Source organism: Mirounga angustirostris, unplaced genomic scaffold (genome assembly GCF_029215605.1).
Source record: "Mirounga angustirostris isolate CCGP_5_RB_7025 unplaced genomic scaffold, mMirAng1.0.hap1 SCAF_12, whole genome shotgun sequence".
Classification (NCBI taxonomy): Eukaryota; Metazoa; Chordata; class Mammalia; order Carnivora; family Phocidae; genus Mirounga; species Mirounga angustirostris.
In genome coordinates, this window is record NW_026991720.1 from 67,700,148 (window position 1) to 67,725,458 (window position 25,311).

At 40.4% G+C, this 25,311-nt stretch overlaps 1 protein-coding gene across 3 annotated transcripts in view; it reads right to left on the reverse strand.

Moving 5' to 3' along the window:
- Positions 1 to 25,311, reverse strand: part of DYNC1I1 (dynein cytoplasmic 1 intermediate chain 1) — a 317,629-nt gene that overhangs the window by 109,803 nt on the left and 182,515 nt on the right. For all 3 annotated transcript variants that reach the window (XM_064575249.1, XM_045864670.2, XM_064575250.1), the window contains 4 exons: positions 20,695 to 20,784; positions 14,330 to 14,492; positions 12,036 to 12,135; positions 3,948 to 4,073 (listed from right to left, as the gene is read on the reverse strand). In XM_064575249.1, the coding sequence (XP_064431319.1) occupies positions 3,948 to 4,073; positions 12,036 to 12,135; positions 14,330 to 14,492; positions 20,695 to 20,784 (479 nt within the window). The remainder of the gene's footprint in view (positions 1 to 3,947; positions 4,074 to 12,035; positions 12,136 to 14,329; positions 14,493 to 20,694; positions 20,785 to 25,311) is intronic.

Here is a 25,311-nt window from a genome sequence, read left to right on the forward strand (position 1 = left end):
CATCATAAGGCACCCAGGGTTTCTCCCTATCCATACTCCTTCTTATGAAGCAAACTGTCTAATTTTGAAATTATTGGAACATCACACGAGGATGTGGAAGCACATTTAAACTGCCTGATTTCAGCAAAATAACGTCTAGAAGGGACCAGCTGTAGTAAATAAACTAGATCAAAGATCAGAAAGGATAGAGAAGAAAAGTGATACATCTGTGAGTAGGACATCAGAGTAATAAAGCCAAGAAATAGTACCCTAGTTTGGGCCAAAGAGGAAAAGGGATGTGTGGGGCAAGAAGAAAAGTCCCACACTTCCCACTAAAGAGGCCGACTAGTTTTGTCACCTTATCATCCCCTTTCTTCATCTCTCCTCTACATCCTGGTGGTTTCCAACTAGTATTGCATATTCAAATGACCTGGAACTTTTACTTTTTTTTTTTTTTAAGATGTGTTTATTTGTTAGAGAGAGAGAGTGCGCATGTGGGGGGGCGGGCAGAGAGAGAGAGAGAGTCTTAAGCAGACACTGGGCTCAGTGTGAAGCCCGACAGGGTGCTCGATCTCATGACCCTGAGATCATGCCTGAGCCAAAACCAAGAGCCAGACGCTCAACCGACTGTACCACCCAGGGGCCCCAACCTGGGAGATTTTAAAAATGCCCAGGCTAGACCACAGACTAATGAAATCAGACTCTCTGCCCATGGAAAGCTGGCATCAGTTCTTAAAGCTATCCAGGTGACTGCAATGATCAGCGAAGATGGAGAACACAGCTCTGTTCCATCTCTTCTCTATTCACTGTCCCCCATGCCACACACCTAGAGGCATCACCTGGCTAAATCCTCCACCAATGTCGTATGATGCAATACATGCACTTCGGAATAAAAAAGAGCTGACTTCAAACTTGGCTTTGCTATTCACAGACACCTGCCCTAGTTTCATGACTTCTCTGAAGCTGCAGGTTCTCATCTGGGGAGTAACAGGGGTTTATGACAATGAATAGAAAGAGTAGATTCTCAATACATGTTAGTATCTTTTTTTCCCCATAAATTTAATGTCACAGAGACATTTTCCATGTCCTCAAATTACTATTTTTTTCTCACCTCTTAGGAAAGCTCCCATTCACTTAAAGTCGAGTACTTTCAAAGTTGATCTTTCTAGGTATATTGGCTTACTAGCCTAAAGTAATCAGGAATTAGTAAGATTTCAGGAGGTATTTAAGATAATGGTTTTCTGGATTGCTCTGAGGTGAAATTCAGGTATGATGGTTAATTTTATATGTCAACTTGGCTAGGCTATGGTCCCTGGGGTTTTGGTCAAATACAAGTCTAACTGTGGGTGTGAAGGTATTTTTTAAATGTAATTTACATTTAAACCAGTAGACTTTGAGTAAAGTAGATTATCCTCCATAATGTGGGTGGGCCTCATCCAATCAGTTTAAGGCCTTAAGAGCAAAGACTAGTTTCCTGAAGAAGTACCAATTCTAAATCTCTGTGTCTGTGTCTATATCTGTCTGTCTATCTATCTCCTATTGATTCTGTTTCTCTGGAGAAGTTTGACTAATACACCAAGGATCCTCAGAAGGGCTTCATAATGACTTTTGCTATGCCCATTTCTTCCTTTTCCTCCTCTCAGGAGAGGGATCAAAGCTCTTTTCCTTTCACCTTTCTGAAGCTGGTGATACATTCTATCCCTTACACTTAGGTCAGGTTAAGAGAAATAATTAAATAACAGAAAATAAGTACTATAATGGTATTCAGCATTTAGGTTTTCAAAAGATTTTATAAATGTGGCTTTCATGAATATGAAGGGTCATTTATACGAACTACTTATCATTTCTGAGTAGCACAATCATGATTCTCAGTATCTTTCAATGTGTGTGGTTAAATTCTGTAGCTTTTCTTTGATGCCTAGAATGTGGAGTCTTCACATGTTTTGCACATGTTATTTAATCAACCCCAAAGTTTAAAAGTATTAGAATCCTCACTTTTCTCCCAGTGAGAACGCTAGACAGTTTAGAATCCTCACCTGTTTCTGGTCACCAGAAGAAGTGAAGAAAATAGTAGGGATTTGAGGGATACAGAGATATTTTAGTGTCTTTTGGTCAGATACTGAGAGTACTTCTGACTTGGCTTTTCTTCCTCCCTTCCTCCTTCCCTCCCTCCTTTTTCTCTCTCTCTTTCTTTCTTTCTTTCTTTCTTTTTGAAATCAGGAGATAGTTTTCTCCTAAAATACATATACTGGATCATTTAAGGGAGAAACTAATAATGAAATTAAATGTGTGTTGGTGAAATTTTCAGTAAATGATCCGAAAGATACCAGGACAAGAAAGAGAAGATGCTCCTTTCAATCAACACTGGTATTAACCATTATGTGATAAAATAGGTAATTTTAAAATTCCAGTGAATTCCAAAGACCTTGGAAGTCCGCTTCTTCATCCAACATTATTAGGCTCCTGTTGACCTGTTTACTATGCAATGCTGTGAATATTAAGCATTTTACCAAATTGTTATTGTCACAGGCTACTGATAGTTAATATAATTTAAAAAATGAATTATGGTAAACACGTGCATTGACCAAAACAATGAAGTGTGTTAACCTCCTATAATTTTTAAAAGTCAAGATGTGCTTTTTGTAGTATTAAAATAGTCTAGGTGGCACTGTTTTTCAAAAATGTGCTTCTGCTTATCCCACAACGCTTTTGGTATTTTCCTGGTAATTCGGCAAACCTCTTAAACCTGAACAAAATGAGGATTTTGTGCTTCTCTGTTTACAGAAAGAGCGTATCAAACTGACAAATTTGATAATCTTAAAAAAAGGAAAGAAAAAACTGTTCTTATTTCAAAGGTTCAAAAAATAAAGGTTATTTACTATGCAGACCTAGATTTCTTGTTATTTTTAAGATAGTAAATTAGAAAAACATGGCCAGAGTTAAAGGTTACTCAATCAGGTTGAAGCTGGGACTTTTATTCCAGCAGTTCCTGTTCCCCAAATTATATCTGATAATGTCCTAAAGTCTAAACATATTTTAGTTCAAAATGATACTCAGCTCTTAGATATAAAATGTCACTGAGCTTCCAAATATCAACAGGTTTACCCACCCTCTTCAGCTGATGTATTTGTATTCGGCGTAATCTGCCACTCCACTTCTGAACTGCAGTATTTGAGGCACTGAAACTTTGAGCTGGAATGTTTGTTTTGCATTTTCCTATGCATAATCACAGGATTGGGACATTAATAAAGGGGTTGGTGTATTGGCCACTGCTGAGGCCTATTATTTAGGCAGAGTCATGGCAATGGAGCAAAGCTGAATGTGTGCAAGTGTAAAATACATTTCAGCCTGTATTATGTTGGATAGAAAAGAAGACAAGTGTGTCAAGAGACATGAGGAGTAAAATATCTGAAATTGTCTGACATGATCTTCACACGTGCCCGCTGAAAATGGCATCTATACTTCTCCACAATTCAAGAAAGATTCACGGTAAGTATGTGTCTACAGCAGCTATGGAAATATTATTATCCAGAAGCAAGATGGCACCTGTAAACTCAAAATTGGCCACATCCCATTGAACTCCATCTCTGAGAGAGGAGGAGGCTGGAAATGGTCGTGCTCTGAGGATGTCCATGTGGGTGGGCAAACATATTTTGCTGCGAAGCAAAGGAAGTGGTACACCAGGACTTCTTCATAAGTGCGAGGCCTTTATAAACTCATCCTCAGGGGGGCTGTTTTAAATAGAAAGAAAATGACACACAGTCCGCCATTGGGCTTCCTAACTGTTTGGAGAGAGCGGCCACTTTCCCCAAACATTAGGTTACTGTGGAGGAGTTTTCAAACTTGTCAACAATTCCATTTTTAACCTCGGCTCTTCCTCTCCACATAAGACGGAGAGATGCAAGGTAGCATGAACTATATTTGGTCTCACAGGAGACATAAGTCATTTTTACTCTGCTGACCCCTACCTGGCAGTGGAAGACATATTCTGGTGTGGTTTTCTTAAACTTCATGTTCCAAACCAAGGCCACTCCATCTGGTTCATGGGGAGCATCCTCGTTGTTGTTGTAGGAAGCGACCATCAGCTCAGGGTACTGGATGGAAGAGGTCACAAGGATGAATTATGTCAGGTTGCTGACACAAAGAAAACGTCTTTATTCCTACAGACAGAGGCTATGTTGCATCATTTAAATGGTACTTTCTTTTGAAGTTGTGGCATACTTAATACCAACTACTGCTTCAACCTATTGCAATCTGGTTTCTTCTTCCAACGTTCCAGGTGAGCTTGCCAGCAGCACCAGTAACTACCATATGCGCACACTACTGGGCCTCTCTGCATTCTCTGACACTTGGACTACTCCCTCCTTTCTCCTATATTGGCTTCCATTACATCTGTCTCTCCCAATTCTCTTCCTGACCATTCTTTTCAGTCCCTATAGGCTCTCCGTCTAATACCTATATTCCAGGCGGGCTGTTTTCTGCCCTTTTTTTTGGGTCTCTGTCCATACATTATCCCTGGGTGATCTCATCTACTCCAACGGCTTTAATACGCTTTAATATGCTGACAATGTTCAAATCTACATCTCTAGGCTTGATGGCTCTCTCAGCTGTAGACCGTTTGCATACTGGAGATTTCTCTGAACTGTCCATAGACACATAAGATGCAATGCATAAAAAAAAAAAGAAGAAGCTTCTTGCCTTCTACAAAAACCTCTTGCTCTTCTAATGTCCCCTCTTTTGGGTGCCTTTCATTAACATTCACCTACCTGCCTAAACCAGACACTCCACATTCATTTTTACTCCTTTCTCTTTCTTATCTCCTTCTTATGTACTGTGTTGACTCCTGCCTCAATACCTTTCAAATGCATGTTTTTTTTTCCATCTCTAAGGTGAGGGTCTCCTCAACTGATTTTTTTTTAAGATTTTATTTATTTATTTAACAGAGACAGAGAGAGAGAGAGCAAGAGAGTGCAAGCAGGGGGAGCTGCAGAGGGAGGAGAGGCAGATTCTCCGCTAAGCAGGGAACCTGATGCGGGGCTCCATCCCAGTACCCTGGGACCATGACCTGAGCCAAAGGCAGATGCTTAACCCACTGAGCCACCCAGGCACCCCTCCTCAACTAATTTCTTATCTTAATAGAGGCAACAGCTTCCTGAATGGCTTCCTGCTGACAGCTTGCCAGGCCCTCCCCTCCCCTACTCCACTCTCTATCCTTTGTCAATGTGACTTTACAAAACATACATTTGGCTAAGTCACTCCTCTGCTCAAAATGCTTTAATGGCTCGTCCTCACTTTCAAGATTAAACCCAGGTCATATAGGATCCTTCACGATCTGTCATTGCTAGATCCTCTGCTTAATCTCCTACCACCCGCCCTCCCTCCTCTACCCCCACACCCTGAGCCTCAGCCTCATGGGCTAGTTCTGAGATTCACAGGGACAGCCTCTGTGCCTAGGAGTGTAATACTCACTCTTACTGGAATGCCTCTTCTGTCTTGTTTCTAACAGTAACTCATGCATCCAATCCTCCAGACAATCCTAACTAACCATCCACAACCCCTCCTTCCATCTCATAGGCTCCCTTAGCATTATGTGTGCTCCTCCATCAAAGCCCTTGTCAAACTGTGCTATGGCTTTTATTCCCCACCTATGTCTCTTATTAGTCTATACGCTCTCTCTGAGCGTAGGGACTTATTTTTATTAAATTCTAAATCTAGTGTCTGATAACTCCTAGCACATAATCAACTTGTGTCAAAATCTATTGAAATACAAACGGTCTTTTTTATTTTAGTGACTCTGCTCTCAGTAGAAAGACCTTATATTTAATCCTTTGTTGTCAAATAATGCCAACAATTAAAGGCATAAGTGCAAGAACCACAACCAGTAAAATAATAAGGACTCTAAAGTGAATAGAAAGATCTACTTAGTCTGTGTGAACTCTGTGCTGTGTGTGTAATTAAACAAACTGGGGAGGAATCTTGTGGGGGGTATTTATGAGTTAGAATGCATTTCATGAAAATGCCATTCCTACCTGGCATTCCCATAAGGCAGCCCCATTAAAAACAGCATCGGGATTAGAGCAGGTCTTATCACTCTTTGCTCATAGATGGCTTAATTATTTTCCTTCCTTTTCGCTATGCTATATACATATTTAACAGAAGATGGCCCTTATAAATTGAAACATCAACTTTTTTTTCTATCAAAAATGATTAAAGCTGAGTCTTCTAGGTGGCTTTATTCATTTGTCCAGCAGCCTCAACTTAAGAAACCTGCAGGGAGTTACAACTTGCTGGTTGATGCGGAGGAAGTATAATCCTACAACAAGACACATGTATGTGGCCACCAGGGGAAGTAATCATTCTTTATTAGAAAATGGTCTTTGATTCAAAGACCATTTAAAGAAACTAATATCCAGATAAACACAGAAGTCTCCAGACTGTCCATCTGAAGTTTAACTATGTCACATGTGAAAGGCAACTCTATAAACATCAACACCACTACCATAGTGACCAATGAGCAGCCAGATGTGTCTGGAATAATATCCCACAGCTTCACATCTGGGTCTCATCGTTGGCTCCCACTTGTAGCTTTTCTTTTTTCCATTAAAAAGATAGTTGAAATTATTTGGCTTTAAAACCCCTTTTGAAAATAGGGAGAGTTTTAGTAAAATACCAGGAAAATGCCTTTGGCGTAATTTCTATAATTGGCATCATAAATCCTAAAGATACTGATTTAACTCATATCTCATGCAAGTTTTTTTGATTTTGAAGTCTCCTCTTAAATGTCTTTTTCCATTGTGTGTTTGAACATGACTAGTCATATTTTCTTACTCTCAAGTGAAAAGTAAATCTCTGAACAATTATTTAAATCTTGAATGTTAAAATTATGACTTTTAAAGGGAATGTGAACAGTTATGAAGTTTATAATTACTCATCAGGTTGGATTATCCAACATTTAACCTAGGAGAAATTTACCTGAAAATTACCAGATCGGCTCTCAAGCTGTTCTTACAGAGAAATAAAATCTGACATTCATCAGAGAGGAAGGAACCAACATGTTTTTAGTGCCCATTATGTGCCAGACACTGAGCTGGGTGATGCATTAACTCATTTGGTCCTTGCAATCCTCTAAAGTAGAAGTGGTCTTCCCATTTCTACAGATGAAGAAGCCAAGGGTCTCAGGGTAAGTAACTTGTTCTGAGTTATGTTGCTAATAAACGAAGAAGTGAGAGCCTTACTCGAAGTCTGTTTGGCTTCAAAAGTCATGTCCTTTCCAGTCCACTGTGGCATGGGTCCAGTGCCTCCTACACATATGTAAGGCACTGTGCCAGGTGAAATGTGGGACAAGAATGTCAACAGTAATGTGCTTTGCTCTATAGGAACTCACCCTTAAGTAGAGGGAGGTAGGGCACGGGTACGAATAACTATAATGCAAACATAAAGGCAGGACATGATATGTGCCAAGGTGGAAATGTAAACACGGTTCTTTGGAAGTACAGAGGAGAAAAGAACCACCTTAGTTGGGATGGGGTGTGGCAGAGAAAGAAACTGGAAAGGACTTCTAAGACGAAATGAGACATGCATTGGGCTTTGTTAGGCGATAGGTTATTAGAAGAGAAGAGAGTGGGGAATATGGACAAGGGTACAAAGAGGAGTGCTGGAGATTTCTCTTGGTTATCTGCCTGGTTCACAGTGATTCTCCCATCTTTGGACATTACCTCAATACACAGGTATCTAATCCCAGGGACAATTAGTTCACTGCACGGTTGATACGTGACCCGGAGCGAATCACATCCTCTGAACTGGCTGTTGTACATTTTGAACTGCGACACAGAATCCATGGCTGGCAAATGAGTCAAGTTATGTAGCATCCTATTGGTGAGGTCCCACAAAGCGGCCCAGATTTGTACTCTTCCTGAGTCCCAGTTCTTCATCTTTTCCATGGATCTCCTAAGTGCAGAGGAGTGCCTCTCCAATACAGCCCCTCTTTTGCTCATGCTAGCCAGAGGTAAAGTTTTCTTAACTAATGCAGGGTAGGGCATGTTCAGGAGATGTCAGGTTGTAGCATTTGGCTGGGAGGCAGGTTAGAGGAAGCTGTAAACAAGAAGAAAGGGCTGGAGATGCCTTTGGGCATTGTCACAGAGGCCACTGAGCACAGGCTGATGATTTTAGACTTTACTCTGGGGACAGTAGGAGTTCTATTCAGCAACTACTAATACTACTGCTACTACTGCTTTCACGATGATGTCACATTTATTGGGCGCCTTTTATGTACTAGACACTCTTTAAGTCCTACTGCCATAAATACATTAACTCATATAATACTCACAATAAGCATGTGAGCTAGGTATTATTATCATCATTTATGAATGAGGAAGCTGAAGCAGAGAGAAGCCAAGCAACTTGCCCAAGGAGACAGTGAGAGTTTATAAGTAATCTTTACAAATATCAATCTGGTGAAAAATACTTATAAGGACTCAACAGTATAGAGACTGGAGGTAGAAAGACCAATTAGGAAGCCATCTCCTAATATAAGCAAGAAGTAGCGGGCATGGCATAAAGTTAGGGTCAAATCCACATTAGTGGACTTCAACTGGTATCTGCAGGAGTCTTCTTGCTACTGTAAATTTGATTGGATTTGGAAACTAAATGAACTATTAAAGATTACTCAGCTTTATACGTTGGGTGACTGCAAGGATGGAGGATGCAATTTCCATGTGAGGGGAGTCTATATGGTAGGAGTAAGGTCATGAGTGTGGTTTTGTACAAGTCTGGAAAAGCTGTCATGTGGTATGTGGATAGTATTATTGACTCACACTGTTCAACAATGGTCAATGAAGGACAAAGCTGACATAATCCCCCAAGTGACCCAGTTTCTTCCAGGGAATAACGTCTGGTGGATATTTGGCAAATATTGCAAAGTTAAAGTGTTCTTCTCTGAGAAGCCCAAGAGATCAAAGCAAAGCTATGCAGAAACCTTACAGTTCCTTCCTTTTTCTCCCCTCTGTCCCACTCAGATAGACACTTTTGACATATAGGCCACTTTAAGACTCCAAGACTGTGCCTCTCTCCTTCTTGTCTTTCCTAATATTATTGAATTGCATCTAGACTCATTCAGAAGTCTTCATCACCTAAGCATATAAGCCTGGTCCTTTGAACCCCATAAAAATGTTACGATGTAGGAGCTGAGGGTTCCAATCCCTTTTTCTTTTTTTCTTTAGTAGTCTCCATGACCAGTGTGGGGCTTGAACTCACAACCCTGAGATCGAGAGTCACATGCTGTACTGACTGAGCCACCCAGCTGCCCCTCTAATTCCTTTTTCTCATGCTCCATATAAAATATGCTTTTTCAGAACTGCAAACCTCTTTCCTACAGTGTAGATGAGCAGGTTACACAAAAATGGTGAAAAGTGTATGTGGTCTCTCCGCGGTAGAGCTTCTGCCCTTTACAGTTTCAGTTCTTGCAAAACCCAAAATAAAATACCAAACTGTCACACAGAACCCTATGTGGAAACAAATCCATCCATGGTCCATATGACCACTGTACACTGTGGCCAGGCAGGGACTGGCCCCACTGAGGCTGGCCCTGCCAACTCCTCAGGGAGCTTTATCAACTGACCCGGGAACACAGAAGTTACCTTTGAGAAATGCGTCAGATAAGGTTCCTGTGTAATTTCCAGACTCTGAACAAGTGAGCAAACCGAGCTAAGTGTTTCCTCAGGCTTGGATCTAATTTCTGTGCGTACACCCGAGCATGCTCACAGACCACCCACACGCTGGCGGGAAGTGGCTGGGCCAGCCCTGCTTATATTAGTCTCTGCACGATCAGGCACTGCGTGCTCTGTTGTTTGAATGTAAAAGGAGGTTCAAGAGGAGAGAACACTGGCCCACTTGGTGGCTGATGACAGTCCGGTTGTGAGGGATTACACTCCTCTTCAAATGAGCAAAAAAAAAAGAGAGAGAGAGACAAATGAAGAAACAGCCTCTTAACTATAGAGAACACACTGATGGTTACCAGAGGGGAGACAGGTGGGGGATGGGGGAAATAGGTGACAGGGATAAAGAGGACACTTATCACGATGAGCACTGAGTCATGTATAGAAGTGTTGAATCACTGTATCATACACTTGAAACTAATACAACACTGTATGTTACCTATACTGGAATTAAAATAAAAAACTTAATAAAAGTGAAGAAAAGGAGGTTCAAGAGGAGAGAACACCCGCTCACTTGGTGGCTGATGACAGTCCGATTGTGAGGGATTACACTCCCCTTCAGTTCTCCTATACTCCAGCAGGATTAAATGGGGCTCTTCACATCATCTGTTTCACAGCTCTGCCTAGAACACACTCTTCTCCCCTCCGGTGGTCTAAATCCCAGTCTTCCAGAGACAGATCCCAACCTCCACTGACCTCTGAAAGCCTGTGCTATCTGCCTCTTATCGTTCGGCACTTATAACCTCTCTTGGTTCCAGATTCAGAAGTCTTTTGTGAGAGGCACTGGTAAGAGAATATGCCCTGAAGTGCTGAAAGACGTGAGTTCAAATGTCCACACGACCACATTTTAGCTGAGTGATTTTTAGCAAGTTACTTAGCTTCTCTGAGGCTCAATTTCCTCAGCTGCACAATGGGGATATTAATGGTTGCTGCTTCATCTGAGTTATGAGGCTGAAATTAGAGGATGCCTTCAGGGCAGTTGGCACAGTGCTTAGCACATAAGAAACACAAATTAAAAGCTAGCCATGATTATTATTCCCCATAAGAACATACACCATAAAAAGCAGAAACTATGCTGTACGTAGATGTCCAGAATTCATCATTCCCATTTTCCTCATTGCTATTACGTCATTGTCATTGCAGGAAGGCACATAGCATGGCTGTTCTGAATGTGGGCTCAGAGGTCAGACTACCTGGGTTCAAACTCTGGCCACCCCACAACTAGGCTGTATGCCTTTGTGCCCATTATTTAACCACTCAGTGCTAGGTAATCTGTCATGTAATGGAGTTGGCTCTTCAGCAAGGTGAATTTTGGTAAATTTGCCTACTTTGACTCTGAATACGACACTAAGGAGTATAGACTTAGAGGCAACAGGGAGTTTTAATCCAGGGGGTGGAGTGATCAGATTTGCATTTTAGAAAGATTATTTGGTTAGGTGTCCAGAGGGAACACCACAGATGAACAAGCATGGATATAGGAAGACCAGTGAGAAGGTTAGCAATACTACAGGTATAGGGTGATAAATATATGAGTGGAGAAACAGACAGTCTTAGTGACAGTCTAGGTCTGGGAGATGAGAGGGAGAAGGTTGCTAATGTTAATGATGAAAGTTCTGCGTTAGGCCACTGGGTATATTGTGCTGTCTTTAACTTAGAATGCAGTAGGAAGAAAAATTCGGATATGTGAAAAAAATGAATTCGTGATTGCAGATTCTATGAGGCAGCTGAGTGGATCTGTCTGGTGTGCAAAGTGGAATTTCGGAGGGTGATAGGCAGGTGATATAAACAGGCTGCCACGTGGTGGCTGAATCCATAGAAGTGGAAGAGACGTCCCACATAGAGCATGTTGGGAGGAAGAGTAGAGGTTGAGGGTACAACCACGGGGACCACAGTGGTGGAAGAGAAATACGAAGTTTTGGAGAAGTGTGAGAACTAGCAGAGAGTGAAGCTGTGGAACCCAGTGGAAGGATATTGTTTTTAGACTACGAGGACGTCAACTAGGCTGGATGACAAGGAAGTCAGGGCAAATGAAGGCTTAAAAACAGCCACAGGATCTGATGCATGGGAAATCACTGGTGACCTTCAGGACAGCAGTTTCACAGACAGGATGGCCTGCTCCTTGTCTGGTGCCTAGCACATGGTAGGGACTCGACGCATGTGAATAACAGCATGCAAAATTTCAACTGAAAGCTCAGTAAAATGAGAAAGAAAACCAACAGGCGTAGAAAAAAATTGTAGGCTAGTAAATATATCTAAAGTAGTGGAGAAAAACTTTTTTTTTTTTTTAATACAAATGCCATGAGAACACAGCCCAGGTTGTTCCATCCCAGCAATAATTCTTACCTGGAGAGACCAGTCCATACAAGTGACTACTCGATGCTTGGACCAATGCTCGTCGTAGAACTGACGATTGAAAGAAAGGTTGGCTCCCGCCTGGACATCCCTAGGAGGATTTAAATATCAAAGACAAATATGATGCTTCAGAATGGGGCTTTATCTCTGCTGCTCATATTGAAAGAATGCAATGGCAAGAGCATGGCACATAAAACTGAGGCCAAAGCTTCAGTTTAGATAGTAAAGGCTAATCATAAATAAATGAACTAATGGTAGTCTCCTCTATGAAAAGCTCACCCAGGAAAGGTTTCCATGTATTACTCCAAAGCTGGTATGAAACGTCAAGTAATTTTCAGGTTCTCATCTTGACCAGTCCCTAAAGCATTTTCTTCCTCCTAGTAAGTTCTATCTTGAAGCCGAGTTCCCTAGAAATCTCCCAGCTATCAAGGGAGCACAGTACTCTTGGAGATTCTTTGATATCATACCAATATCTCCTTATCTAGCCTTAGACCAGAGATGATAGGCAAGCTTCTCTTTACCTATAATTTCTGGTTGACTGTAGTGCTGCCTCCCTGCTCAAGAGTAAGTGATAAGTTTCACCATGAGTCAGGCAGAGTGGAGGGTGCGCGACTCACCAGAAGTATTAGATACTTAACATAGACCAAAACAGCATCTGGGGCTACACTTTGGTCAGCGTTTACTTGGCTGATACTCAACTGGCCACAAAACCTCCCTTGAAGAACTCTACACTGGTCATGCATTCGCTCCACAAGACTGGGTGCAAATTGAGTAACGCTCATTCTGTGCCAGCAGCTTTGGGATCTGCATAAAAAGCTGCCTACATTTCTTGGGCTTCAGTTCAGGAATTCCCCCACTTCCACCTTCCTCCTGTTCATTTCCTTCATCCCACTGACTCGCACCCTGTATCACTTGCCTTATACAGCTCTTGTTCAGATGGTGACTTGGCTCCAGACTGTTTACCTGAGCTCCGATCGGCTGACTTAGGACTTTTTTTTTCCCCCTACTAACTCTTCCTCAAATCCATCACTGCCAACTCAGGCAAGAGGTACACACACCCAAGTAACCGCCAGGCACCCGGAGGGAAACAGGACCCAGAAAATTGACTGAGACATAGAGTAATGGCTTTTTCAAAGAAAAATAAAGCATCTCATAACATGTATGTTCAAAATACTACTGTCTCTCTGAAATAGTCTAATGATGCTGCCAACTGGTTAGAACATTTTCAGAACCCTCTTTCGAAACTGTTTTTGGAGGTTGTGTTACATTCCCTTGAGCATCCTCAATGATAATACATTGTCCTTTGAGAATTGTATTTGAATTTTAGAAATAGTAAAAAGTCAAGTCTGGTGAATAAGTCAGGTGATCTCACCTTTTCATATTGTTCTTGGCCAAAAGAAATCGGTGGCTATAAACTGGCTATATTTATTTCTTACAAAGCTCATAAAGTACCTCCTCGTATCCCCATGATGATGGTTGACTGCCCCTGCCTTTTACAATATTTACGTTACAGTCTCAGAGAAAGTCACTGGGGGTCATTTGTTTTTATTGATTACTTTTTGTTTTATCTTTAAATATATACATTTTTAAAAATATTTTATTTATTCATTTGTCAGAGAGAGGGAGAGAGAGAGCACAAGCAGGGGGAGCTGCAGGCAGAGGGAGAAGCAGGGAGCCCGATGCAGGGCTCGATCCCAGGACCCTGGGATCATGACCTGAGCTGAAGGCAGACACTTAATGACTGAACCACCCAGATGCCCCTAAATATATCCCTGCACATGACTGTCCTACAAGACATATACACGTATGTTCACGGTATCAAAAAAAGGAGGAGGGTTGTAGTCTCTGTTAGCTCTTCCCCACATCGGTGAAGGGGTCCCATATCTCTCATGCTTATTTTGTTCAGCTTCCTGTTTGCTTAGACATCAAAAATAGATCTACTGGATATAATACAAATCTCCTTTGCTGCTTATAGGAGTGTTTTCTCAGAGGACAATGTACGTGACTCTGCCAGTCTCTATCACCTGGACTGTTCCCCAGATACCAAGTTCAAAAGCATTTCACGGAAGCACATGATAATTACAGGGAAACATTAATCCACAAGTTATAACCAAAGCCCTTAGTCAAAGCTGTTCAGCAAGATCAACCCTGGAATTTCATCCTCCTCTGATTTGTTTGGTTTGGGATTTGCCTAGCCAATACATAAGTGAATTTAGAATCAACAATAATTTATTGCAGTGTTTTTTTTGTTTTGTTTTGTTTTTTAATGCACACAAGAAACTAACCCATCTTTTTCCTCTAACTCTCGACCGCTATAGTCAAAGAAGATGTCAGAGTCTTCTGCCAGTGCTCTTTCAATCACCCGGATTGTCCGATCAAAAAAGATGAGGAATTCCTCTGAATGAAGGATCTGCTGTTTTTCTTCCTCGGTCAGCTCTCGTGGAGGGGCTTTTTAAGTAAAAGAGATTGTTAGGAAAGAAGAAAAGGACAATTAAAACATTTCAAGAGGAATCCAACTCTTGAAAGAGACGACTTACCAAAAGAGTGAGCAGATGGTGAAATAAATCATTGTCAATATTGATTCTAAATTGCTCCTAAATTCACACCAAAGGTTTTTGCAGATGACTCCCCTAATTTTACAAAAATATTTCATATCTGGACTAATTACTATTTCAAAGAGTCAACAAAGATTACAAATGAAAACAGACTGGTGTTTTTTAGCAACCAGTTCTGAATGTTCCCTGCTTTAGAACTGAACTTGAAAAAGAGCTCAAAGAGTACATAATAGAAAAATCTATAAAACTATGTATATTGGATATGACTGAAAGCTGCACATATGAAATAACTCAGAACTGTCTATAATATGATCTGGGTAGCATCCTTCCTCGCTCTCCTGGACACATTCATTTTATTTTAGAGGGTTATTTGGTAAGGCCAACTGGCTCTTACACAGGTTCCACTCAAAACCTGAAACGTGTCATTCCAAACCTGCTTTCCCCTGAGATATCTTCTGCTTTTAAACAAACGCATGGAACAAATAAACGCTTTTATAAGACATCTCGAAATTGTTTTTATGCCTTTCTTTTCTAGCGTGATTAATCTTATTAAACTAAGTTTGAAGATACAAAATGAGGCAAAGAGAGATTAAGTAACTGGCAGTATGTCCTGGTGTCAGAGTCCCAAGTAGGTTACACAGACAATCCCTTCAGTGGCAAGGCTTACATACAATGATCGAGAAAGGATTAGGGACTCCCCCAGACTGAGAAGCCCTCAAGCACAGAAAGGGTCAGCTGAAACTTTGTGGTTCTTCAGGAGCCCCAGCTCAACTCCCTTGCAGAGAGCATTCAGTACATGTTTGGTGCATCACTCTCTGGATGACTGGAAGCTTCTGGAATTTAAGGGACAGGAGGAGGGTGCTGCACTGCAATCAGTGCTGGAGTCCCTAGTGCAGTCTCTCACCCACGGGCTTGCCCAAACTCTTCCACAACCATCCCCATCACCATTCCTACCTGGCCACAGGGTCAGAGGACCCACATAGGTGCAGTCAGTGGTAGCAGTTTGTTTTATGTTACTTGTGTCGATCAGTGTGTCGTGAAGCCACTGGCCTACCAAATCTGAACTGGCAAGCAGAATGACTGCAGAGCCAAGGCAGTGGATCTCAAGACTTGAATGTCCATAATGTCTTCCTGCTTCTGACCTCCCCTTCCCTGCCCCAGCCCACGGTGCAGGGGGTCTGGACGGACTCCAGAATCTGTGTTTGTACAAGACTAGGGTTAGGATAATGTAGTTTGTTCACACTTGGCAAAATGCTCTCCAAGGTCATATTATAACAAAACATGATTCACCTCCTACATACAGCAGACGATTGTCTCCCAAAAGAGTTCGTCCCGTAGTTTGCGGTAGCCCTACACATAGTTAGAAATATTCCTTTGCTGCTGAAGCCTCTAGAGCCCTTAATATGCCAACGTGTACTGGGATGCTCTGGGAACCTCCATCGATACCTGCTGAGCAGAGGTGCCCACACTGGTCTGAGAAACGGTGAAAGTGGCAATGTGTAGACGTAAACAACAAGGACTCTACAAAACCAACCCGGAATCTAACATTGCCTCTGCCCTTCACTAACTTTGATTCTTTAATCAACTAAAGCTCTCTGAGTAGCAGTTTTTAATCAATAAAATGGGGTAATGATACCTAAACTTGAAATCTCATTTAAGGCTTAAGGATAAATATACTAGGCAAATAGTTATGCATTCAATAATTAGTAATTAAGTAGTAATTAGTCTACTTTTCTAAAACTCCCATAAATGAGGCCTTTGAATTTTTTCACCCTTATGTAAGTTCAAGAAAACAGGTAACCAGGCAAAAGAAAAAAAAAAAAAAACCAAACCTACAAAATGCTAGGTTCATTTTGGTTTGGTAGTACTGTGTTACATAAACAAACAAGCTTCACCAAACGAGGATACCATAAGGCCAAGAAGAATGTCTTATTTTAAAAGCCTTGTTCAGCCTTAGTTACTATTGATGGATGACTTGAGACCTATCTGAAATTAAGCAGAGAAATAGGACTTTTTTCTCTTTATTCTTTTTTAAAATAATATTTAAAATATCTATTCTACTCTCTGTTTATCTTTTTGAGTTACTTATATTTCACCTGTATCTTTCCTTACAGGTCCACTATCTTGAATAAAAAATAGTATCTATGTCATTTTCTGTAATTTTTTCTTCCCTGTAGCTTATTGTCACTTTGATCTCAGCTTTCAAGACATACAACTCCTTCTCTAAGAGAAACATAAATGGCTGATCAAAGTGTATTTGCAGAGGCCAAGTTCAGGTAGGTGAAGGAGTAGCCTCTCCAGACATTATGTTTGACAATACAGTATTTGGCTTGAAATTAAACTGCTACTGAAGCAAAACAAAGGATATATTTTATATTAAGCTTTGATGTCTAACAGGGATCAAATGACATGATTTGTTAGCACAAAATAATAAGATGCATGTGCAGACAAGTACTTTTTGAAAGTCATAAACAATATTCAACTTAGAAATTAAATAGGGCCATAGTTATTTCTGATAGACCCCCAAACCTCCTGTATTTAAAATCTTTAAATTGATAAGTGTTACAATGTAATGAAAACATAATGGGAGTATCCAGGAACCCCGACTAAAAGCTGTATTCAGAGAAAACACCTCTCCACACACTGTATTTCATGAAAGAAAAATTGGTTGATTAATGGAATCCACAAGATTCAAAATGCAAGCACAAATAATTAGAATCAGAACTGTATTACTTCGGAGTAGACCCCAAATTCTCCCTGATATATCTGTTTCTGCAGCTTCTCCCTATCCCCGGCACCTAATGAATTATCTTCAACATGTTCACCACATAAAAAAGTGTGAATTAATTTAATAGCAAAAGGCATACCAGAGCAAAACGTAGGCATTGTTAATCATTGATTTTTCTTTTTAAGTTAAGCAGAAAATGTTATTATCGCAGGTCTGTTTGTTTTTGCAACACAAAACATGGAGTATTTCTGCCAAGAGCTAACAATATTTTATGCATGTAAAATGGCCTTTTTTTTAAAAAAAAAGAAAAATTCCTTATGAAAAGTCAAATACATGGATATAACTAACATATGATCCAAATGACAATTTCCGTACTTGCCCAAATTTACCTGAACAGTTACATTTAGCTTGAATAACAACTATGAAGACAATGTACTGAATTCATGAAATTTGAAGTTTAGAAGATGGCCTAAGTCTATGACTTTGTGGTTGCAAGATTAAAATCTAGTACACATTTTATTTTAGGGTCTATTGTTTATTCTTTTTCATTATAGAAAAGTTAATTTCTCATTTCGTATTTGAAAATACTTGTGTATGTGTCTTTATGAGGATTCTATCCTATTTGCTGTGCTTTCTTGAGTTGTTTTTTTTTTTTTTATTGACTTAATAGGTACTTTTCCAGTTTGTTGTTGTTGTTTTACTCTATTTACTATATACTATATCTTTGGTTTCACATTTTGATTTTTTTTAAATACAAAATTCATAATGAAATTCACAATTCATATTAAGTATTTTATAATCTTTCCTTGAGGTCAAAAGCTATTTTAAAAATATTCATTTCAGAAATGTCTTGCCTTGTTTTCAACGATGCAGCTTTGAGTTTCGATATAAAAAATTAAATCTTTTAGCTATTTTTCAAGGGTATATGCAAAAGACAAAAAATAAAGGAGTAAACCCATGTAGCTTAAATCTTAAACCTGATTAAACAGGGACGGTGGCTCTTCTGGGAATTTTACAGTGAAATCATTTCATAAACAGGAGCAAGAAAACCAAACCAAACTAATAAAGAAGGAGGATCTCCTTCTCTGAAGTTAATGTGCATTTACAAGAGTTAGGTTTCTGTTTCTGTTGTTTTAAATCTCTAAACATGAAGATACCAAAACACTCACATGTAGAAATTGCCTAAAATTTGATTAAAAGCTAACATATACCTGTCGTTTGCACTACTCTGTTGTGGAAAAAAAGAGTGCAAACAGTAAAATAGTAAACCCTTATTTCTTGACCGTTTAGTGCATTTTGATATCACACGGGCAAGAATGTCAAAAGCTAGTGAGCACTGATTTTTTTTTCCCCATCTCCCACTGACCTTTTTTTTTAACTCCCAAAAAGGCCAGATTTCTCAAAAATGTGCTCCCTGGTTTGAAACCATGTATGTCAAGTTTCAGCCCAGAGCAAATTTTTATGGCTGAGTAATAAATCCCTGAAACTCAAGGTTCATAAGGGAAGTGCTGACACAACCCTAACTGCTCTGCAGCCGTGTGAATGGCGCCACGATTATATCTGCTGCAGATTCTTGAAAACGTTTGCAAAATACTGTCTTACTTAAAAAAAAAAAAAAAAAAAAAAGCCAGAGAGAGTTTGATGCCAACATAAACATGCTTTTAACCCATTATGTGCTAATTTGCAGAAAAGCCATTAATAGAGAAAAAGCACACGGCGCAGTAGTACACAGGAAATGTTCTTCCAACTCCTTTTTGACTTTTAACAGGACTTTAATCAATTCCATGAAGCCTGAGCAACAGTTAAAAACGAGACGGTGTTTTTGCTCCGGACTGAAGAAGGGGGCTGCCTTACTTTGCCAGAGAAGACAGTTTGGGGACAGTTTGGGGGGTGATGGGCAGGAGAGAATCTGTGCCAAGACACACAAAGACACCCTGGCTCCTTATCACCCAGCAGGGCTTAAGGATATTTTGCAAAAGGAAAACCCCTTTATGTATTTTAATAAATCCTGACTTATTTCATCTCTTGCTACACCTGTGTTAATGATATTCCATTCACCAGCTTAAAAAAAGTGTTCTTAGAATTTTAGACAAAGTCTCTTCCATCAAGTGCATTTAGAATCCCTCAGAAAACATCACTCTCGTGCCTTCTGTGGATGCTACTGTTAAAGAGGCTGCATCTACTCCCTGCCCTTAGTCGGAGCCCAGAACTTGATGGTAATCGAAATCACTCAATGCCCGAGCAGGTCAAAGTGAGCATATATGACCAATATGTACCCATTCCTATAAAAGTCCCCAGTGACAACTATGTGCCACATACTATACCAGAGACACAGGCATCTTTTGAATTTAAAAATCAAGTGAGCTTCTAATTAGACTTGTGTTGATCTATATTTGGGACACTGAGCGGGGACTATGGAAGAAGCTTTTCAATCTATGCATACTTCGTTTGTCAGTAAGAATGACAATTTCAAAGTTCTTTTATCTCCAGGGACTGAGAATCTCAAAGGGTTACAAAATTAGATTTTTAGGGAATCGGCACCTGTAGTATTTCTTGTCTTCCCTTTTCTTTTTTCTTTCTGCTTTCTTGTTTTTGAGACCCAGTGCTACAAAAGGATGATGCCATCGTGGTGAAATGTACTATATCTTTGGAGTCAACTACAAATCCTGGATACATACTGTATCTTTGGATAAGTTTTTAAACCTCTCCCTTCCTGGTTCTTTATCTGTAAAGTAGTAATAATTATAGTATCTGCTTCAAAAGGATGTTTTGAGGTGTAGATAATAATATCTCTAAAGGGCTTAGGAAAGAGTTGAGTACACAGCAAGCCCTTAATAAATGCTCATCGTTATTATCACTGGAACATGGAAAGGTTGTTCTTCATACAGACAGAGCCGTGGAAGAAAACTGTGAACAGTATAGTTAATAGTAATGATCACTGTTAATGTTTCTGTGTAGATCACATGAATAAACTTCAGAATTTATTAACGAAATAATTATAGCTGCTTCTTCCCTTTACTGTTATCATTGGGAATATACAATGCAGTGACCTAGGTAACATGACAATGGATAACAACTATCTTATTTTCTCACTATTTAGTGATAATTTTACTGGAATTGTGAGTGGACTTGTTGCTAGAATTGTGGATGGTTTCTATTTTATTTACTTCCATTGGTCAAAAGAATAAATGACTCTTGCTTTGGGGATTACAGTTTATAGTGCTAAATGTAATGTATTGAACAACCATAGAGATCTTCCACATAGGGAGTGTGCATTTAATTTCTACTTACCAGGATAGCCTCTTATGTTGGTAAACGATAACAACAATAAAATGATGACTAATTTATCTCCTATACCATACCATACCTTCCTTCACCTCCTGTTTTTGGTCTTGATTTTCCAGTTCTGAATCGTGGCCAACTTTAGGTTCTACCATTTCCTCATCTTCCTCATCCTCTAGAAAAAAAGAAAGAAAAATGCATTATTTTGTTTCCTTCAAATCAAAGCCTTTGGTTGATGGTGGGAGGTAGGGGCAAAGGGTAAAGTTCCAATCATTTAGGGCAACTTCTAAGTAAATCAGTCCTCAATGAATGCCCAAGATATATGTTCATGAATATATGAATAAATTAGCTCCAAAAGGGGCCCCTTTGAAAGTCCCCCCAAGCTGTTGAGAAAACTGCAAGAGTCAGCACCTGCTAACATCCATCTCCAGGCCCTCACCACATGGGATGTCTTGGAATTGCCTTTCTGACCTCTGAAGCTTCTTCAGAGATGACCCAGGAATAGATCTCAAAATGTTTCCACCTGGGGCACATTCTCCACAGGGAACACCTGCTGTACAGACGACTCATTTCCAATTTAATTCTCACCAAATTAATTTGTTTTTGACCTACAGGAAAGGGTTAAATACAGGTCTGACCCCAGGTCAAATGCCATTGGCAAGTAAACAACCAGGGGGTAGAGCCCCCAAAGTCACTGCCCTTGGCCTGGGAGAAAGCAACCAACCCCAAATGGCATTTACACATTCAGAGCAGCTCATGCATTAATGCGAATTTAATGAGCACCAACAAATGGACCAGTCTGCTACCACCACCAGATGTTACAGTGCCCTTCCTGCCCTATGCAAATGTGTGCTCATTGTGTCTGCTCTCAACCTGCCTTTCTTAGAGGCCCCTTTCATTACAGAGCGCTTGAAACCATCAGTCACAATGTGGATGACGAAGGGGAGAGTCAAGGTGTCACAAGAAAATACAATGTATAGAAATAAAATGATATAAAAAATTAAAACTTGCTTTCACAGTTTTTTAAGTATATTATCTTCTCTCCTGAGTATTATAGTCACTGGAGGTTATTGATTTCATTGGTTCAAATGGAATTCAAAAGAAATGAATTCACTTACTCCCTGCCCATACATTCATTCATATATTCATTCATCCATCAAATATTTACAGACTTTCCGTAAGATCTCAAGTGCTGTAGATAGTCCCATTTCCATGATAATAAATCCTGAGATTTACATTGACTCAAAATTTCAGCACCAACCACTTAAAGAATGCATTATAAATGCATACCTAAATGCCCAAATAAATATCTGTAGCCTGAAAAGCAACTCCAAAAAGTCTGACTACATTAAGCAAGTGATTTGGGGGCAGAAAAGCAACTCAAAAAATTGGGATGTGTAGAGTATGGCATTGCAATTTAGATATTAAGAAATTTTTAATGTGTATATTCATTGAAACAGTACTCCAGGTGCATGTGTAGAATGTGGAACCAACCTCATTACTTTATAACCACACTATGTACATATTAGAAAGAATGTGAAACGCTTTTAAGGAAAATGGTCATTTATTATTAACACATGCAATAAAGAGTTGCACTTGAGATTCTGAAAAGAACACTGAGTTACCCTGATTTTTAGACAAATAAACCTTTAAAGTTATAAACAGCACGTCTAAGTCCTTATCCATATACAAAGATATTACCACTATTTACCCATTAAAAACGTGCTTGGAAAGTCACAAACCAAAGAGTCACGTGGCCATTATGTATCCTGATCCAAAGACCTAACACGAAGCCTTAGGAGGCACCAGCTGAAGGTAAGTCTCCTCTTCTGGTAAACCCTGGATGGAGAAGCAATCTTCAAAAGACCACTAATCTGCTAGAAAGTGGCTCTATTTCTGAACCTTCTAGAGACATTTCTTTAAATTTAATGGATTTAGCAGCAATGCCCCAGACACTTACAAAATGCAAGTAAATACAACAACTACACAGGTGATAGGGTCTGTGTTATGGTGGGACCTCCCCCCCAACCCCGCAACACCCTGAACATTTTGTATGTTAAAGTCTTAATCCTTAGCATCTCAGAATGTGACCTATTTGGAAATAGGGTCATTGCAGATATATTCAGTTAAGACGAGATCAGACTGGAGCAGGGTGGGCACCTCATCCAATATGACTGATATCCTTATAGACACAGACTCACACACAGGGAGAATGCCATGCGAAGCAGAAGACGACTGGTGTGATGCTTCTAGCAGCTGAAGAGTGCCCAGGATTGCCAGCAAACCATCAGAAAGTAGGGAACAGGCACAGAAGAGCATCTTCCTTACACCGCTCAGAAGGAACCAACCTTGTCAACACCTTGATCCTGGCATGCTAGCATCCAGAACTGAGACGTTAAGTTTCTACTGCTTAAACCACCAGGACTGTAGGACTTTGCTACAGCAGCCTGAGCTGCTCCCAACCACATCAAACTTCAAGTTCTGTCTGGTTCTGCCCGTTTTCAGATCTAGGAGCTTTAACCATCAGGTATACTATCCCCTCCCCTGCTCAGAGCCTGACATGACCTAGAAAGGCAGCCTTGGAGAAAGGCCCACAGTAAAAGCAGGTACAGTGTTAAAGCTGCAGGGTAAGGAAGGGTTTGCATAGGCTCTTCAGGGTGGATACACCATGGCCTCAAGAAGAACGGCTCTTCTACTTCCAAGAGGCAAGTACGTGTAAGGCTCAGTTGTGGAGAAGTTAGGTTTCACATCCTCGAGAGCTAGAGATGATGGGTTGTTTTATTTATTAAGAATAAATGGCTACTACATCCATGGGCGCCTGGGTGGCTCAGTTGTTAAGCGTCTGCCTTCAGCTCAAGTCATGATCCCAGGTTCTTGGGGTCGAGTCCCACATGGGGCTCCCTGCTCAGCGAGAAGCCTGCTTCTCCCTCTCCCACTCCCCCTCCTTGTGTTCCCTCTCTCACTGTGTCTCTCTCTGTCAAATAAATAAAATCTTAAAAAAAAAAAATACAGTTGACTGGGCACCTGGGTGGCTCAGTCGTTATGCGTCTGCCTTGGGCTCAGGTCATGATCTCAGGGTCCTGGGATTGAGTCCCACATGGGTCTCCCTGCTCGACGGGAAGCCTGCTTCTACCTCTCCCACTCTCCCTACTTGTGTTCCCTCTCTCGCTGTGTCTGTGTCAAATAAATAAACTCTTTAAAAAAAAAAAGAATAAATGGCTACTGCATCCAAATTCTGTTCTCATCTTTATTTCGGAATCCACTACCCCATCGATGCCTAATATAAAGCATTAATTCCTCTGGCTAGGCAGATTCACAAGTCGGGTTGGGAGCAGCACCTCAAGGGAAGTAATTGATCTGGGTTTGAGGCTGGAGTCTACCTCTTGCTAGCCCCTTGATTTTACATAATTTGTAGAAACTCGCTGAGGCCCTGTTTCCTCATCTTCTGAATTGGGATAATAATCCTTTCTTAAAACACAATGTTGTAAGAATAACCAAATAAAATAATTGATGTGAATTTGCTTTTTAAACCAAGAAAGTTGGGGATATCCATATGCAAAAACTTTCAAACGTTGCATTAGCTTGTATATCAACCATACATTTATTAGGCACCAGGTACTGGGAATATGAGAGGGAAAAGAGAGACAAAAAAAAAAAAAAAAATCTCTGTGCTCATGGAGCTTCCATCTGAGGTGAGGGAGAGAAACCACAAACAAATAAATAAAACATATATTGTATCAGATAAGTGTTATGGGAAAAGAGAAAGCCAGAAAAGGGGATTGGGCATGCTGGTAAGGGGAGGAAGAGATGAAATTTAAAATAGAGTGGTCAGGAAAGGCCACACTGAGGTGACAATTGAGCAAAAAATTCAAGGGGTTAAGGGTGAAGATCTTTCGGAAGACTAATAATAACAGATTCTTCCATCTCATTCTGTGGATCCAAGGGGTATAATGGGTCAAGGTTTAAATTAACTTATTATCTGTTCCACTGATGATAGAATTGTAGAAAATAATTTTGCTTTTATCAGAGCCATCTGTTTGTACATTCTCATCCTCTAGTTCTTTTTTTTTTTTTTTTTAAGATTTTATTTATTCATTTGAGACACAGAGATACAGAGAATGAGCATGAGCGGGGCGGGGGGAGGCAGAGGGAGAGGGAGAAGCAGATTCACAAGCCGATCCCCGCTAAGCCAGGAGCCCGACGTGGGGCTTGATCCCAAGACCCTGGAATCATGACCTGAGCCGAAGGCAGACGCTTAACCATCTGAGCCACCCAGGCACCCCTCTCATCCTCTAGTTCTTAAATGAAGTCGATTTCTTTATTTCAGAATTAGTCAGCTTTAAATAGTATCAAGTTCTCACCTTTTACAGATATAAGAGTTTTTATTTTAGATATTAATTCCTGGAAGAGTCAAAATGCAACATCCTGACACAAAGTAGTCTATAAGGGGCACCTGGGTGGCTCAGTTAGTTAAGCACCAGACTCTTGATTCCGGCTCAGGTCACAGCTCAGTGTCAGGGGATCGAGCCACGTGTTCGCCTCCATGCTCAACTCGGGCTCCACGCTTAACGGGGAGTCTACTGGAGATTCTCTCTCTCCCTCTGCCTCTGACCCTCTCCCCCCAAATAAATAAATAAATAAAATCTTAAAAAAAAAGAAAATAGTCTATAAGGGCTTGGCTAAACCCAGGGCTAGGTTGGGG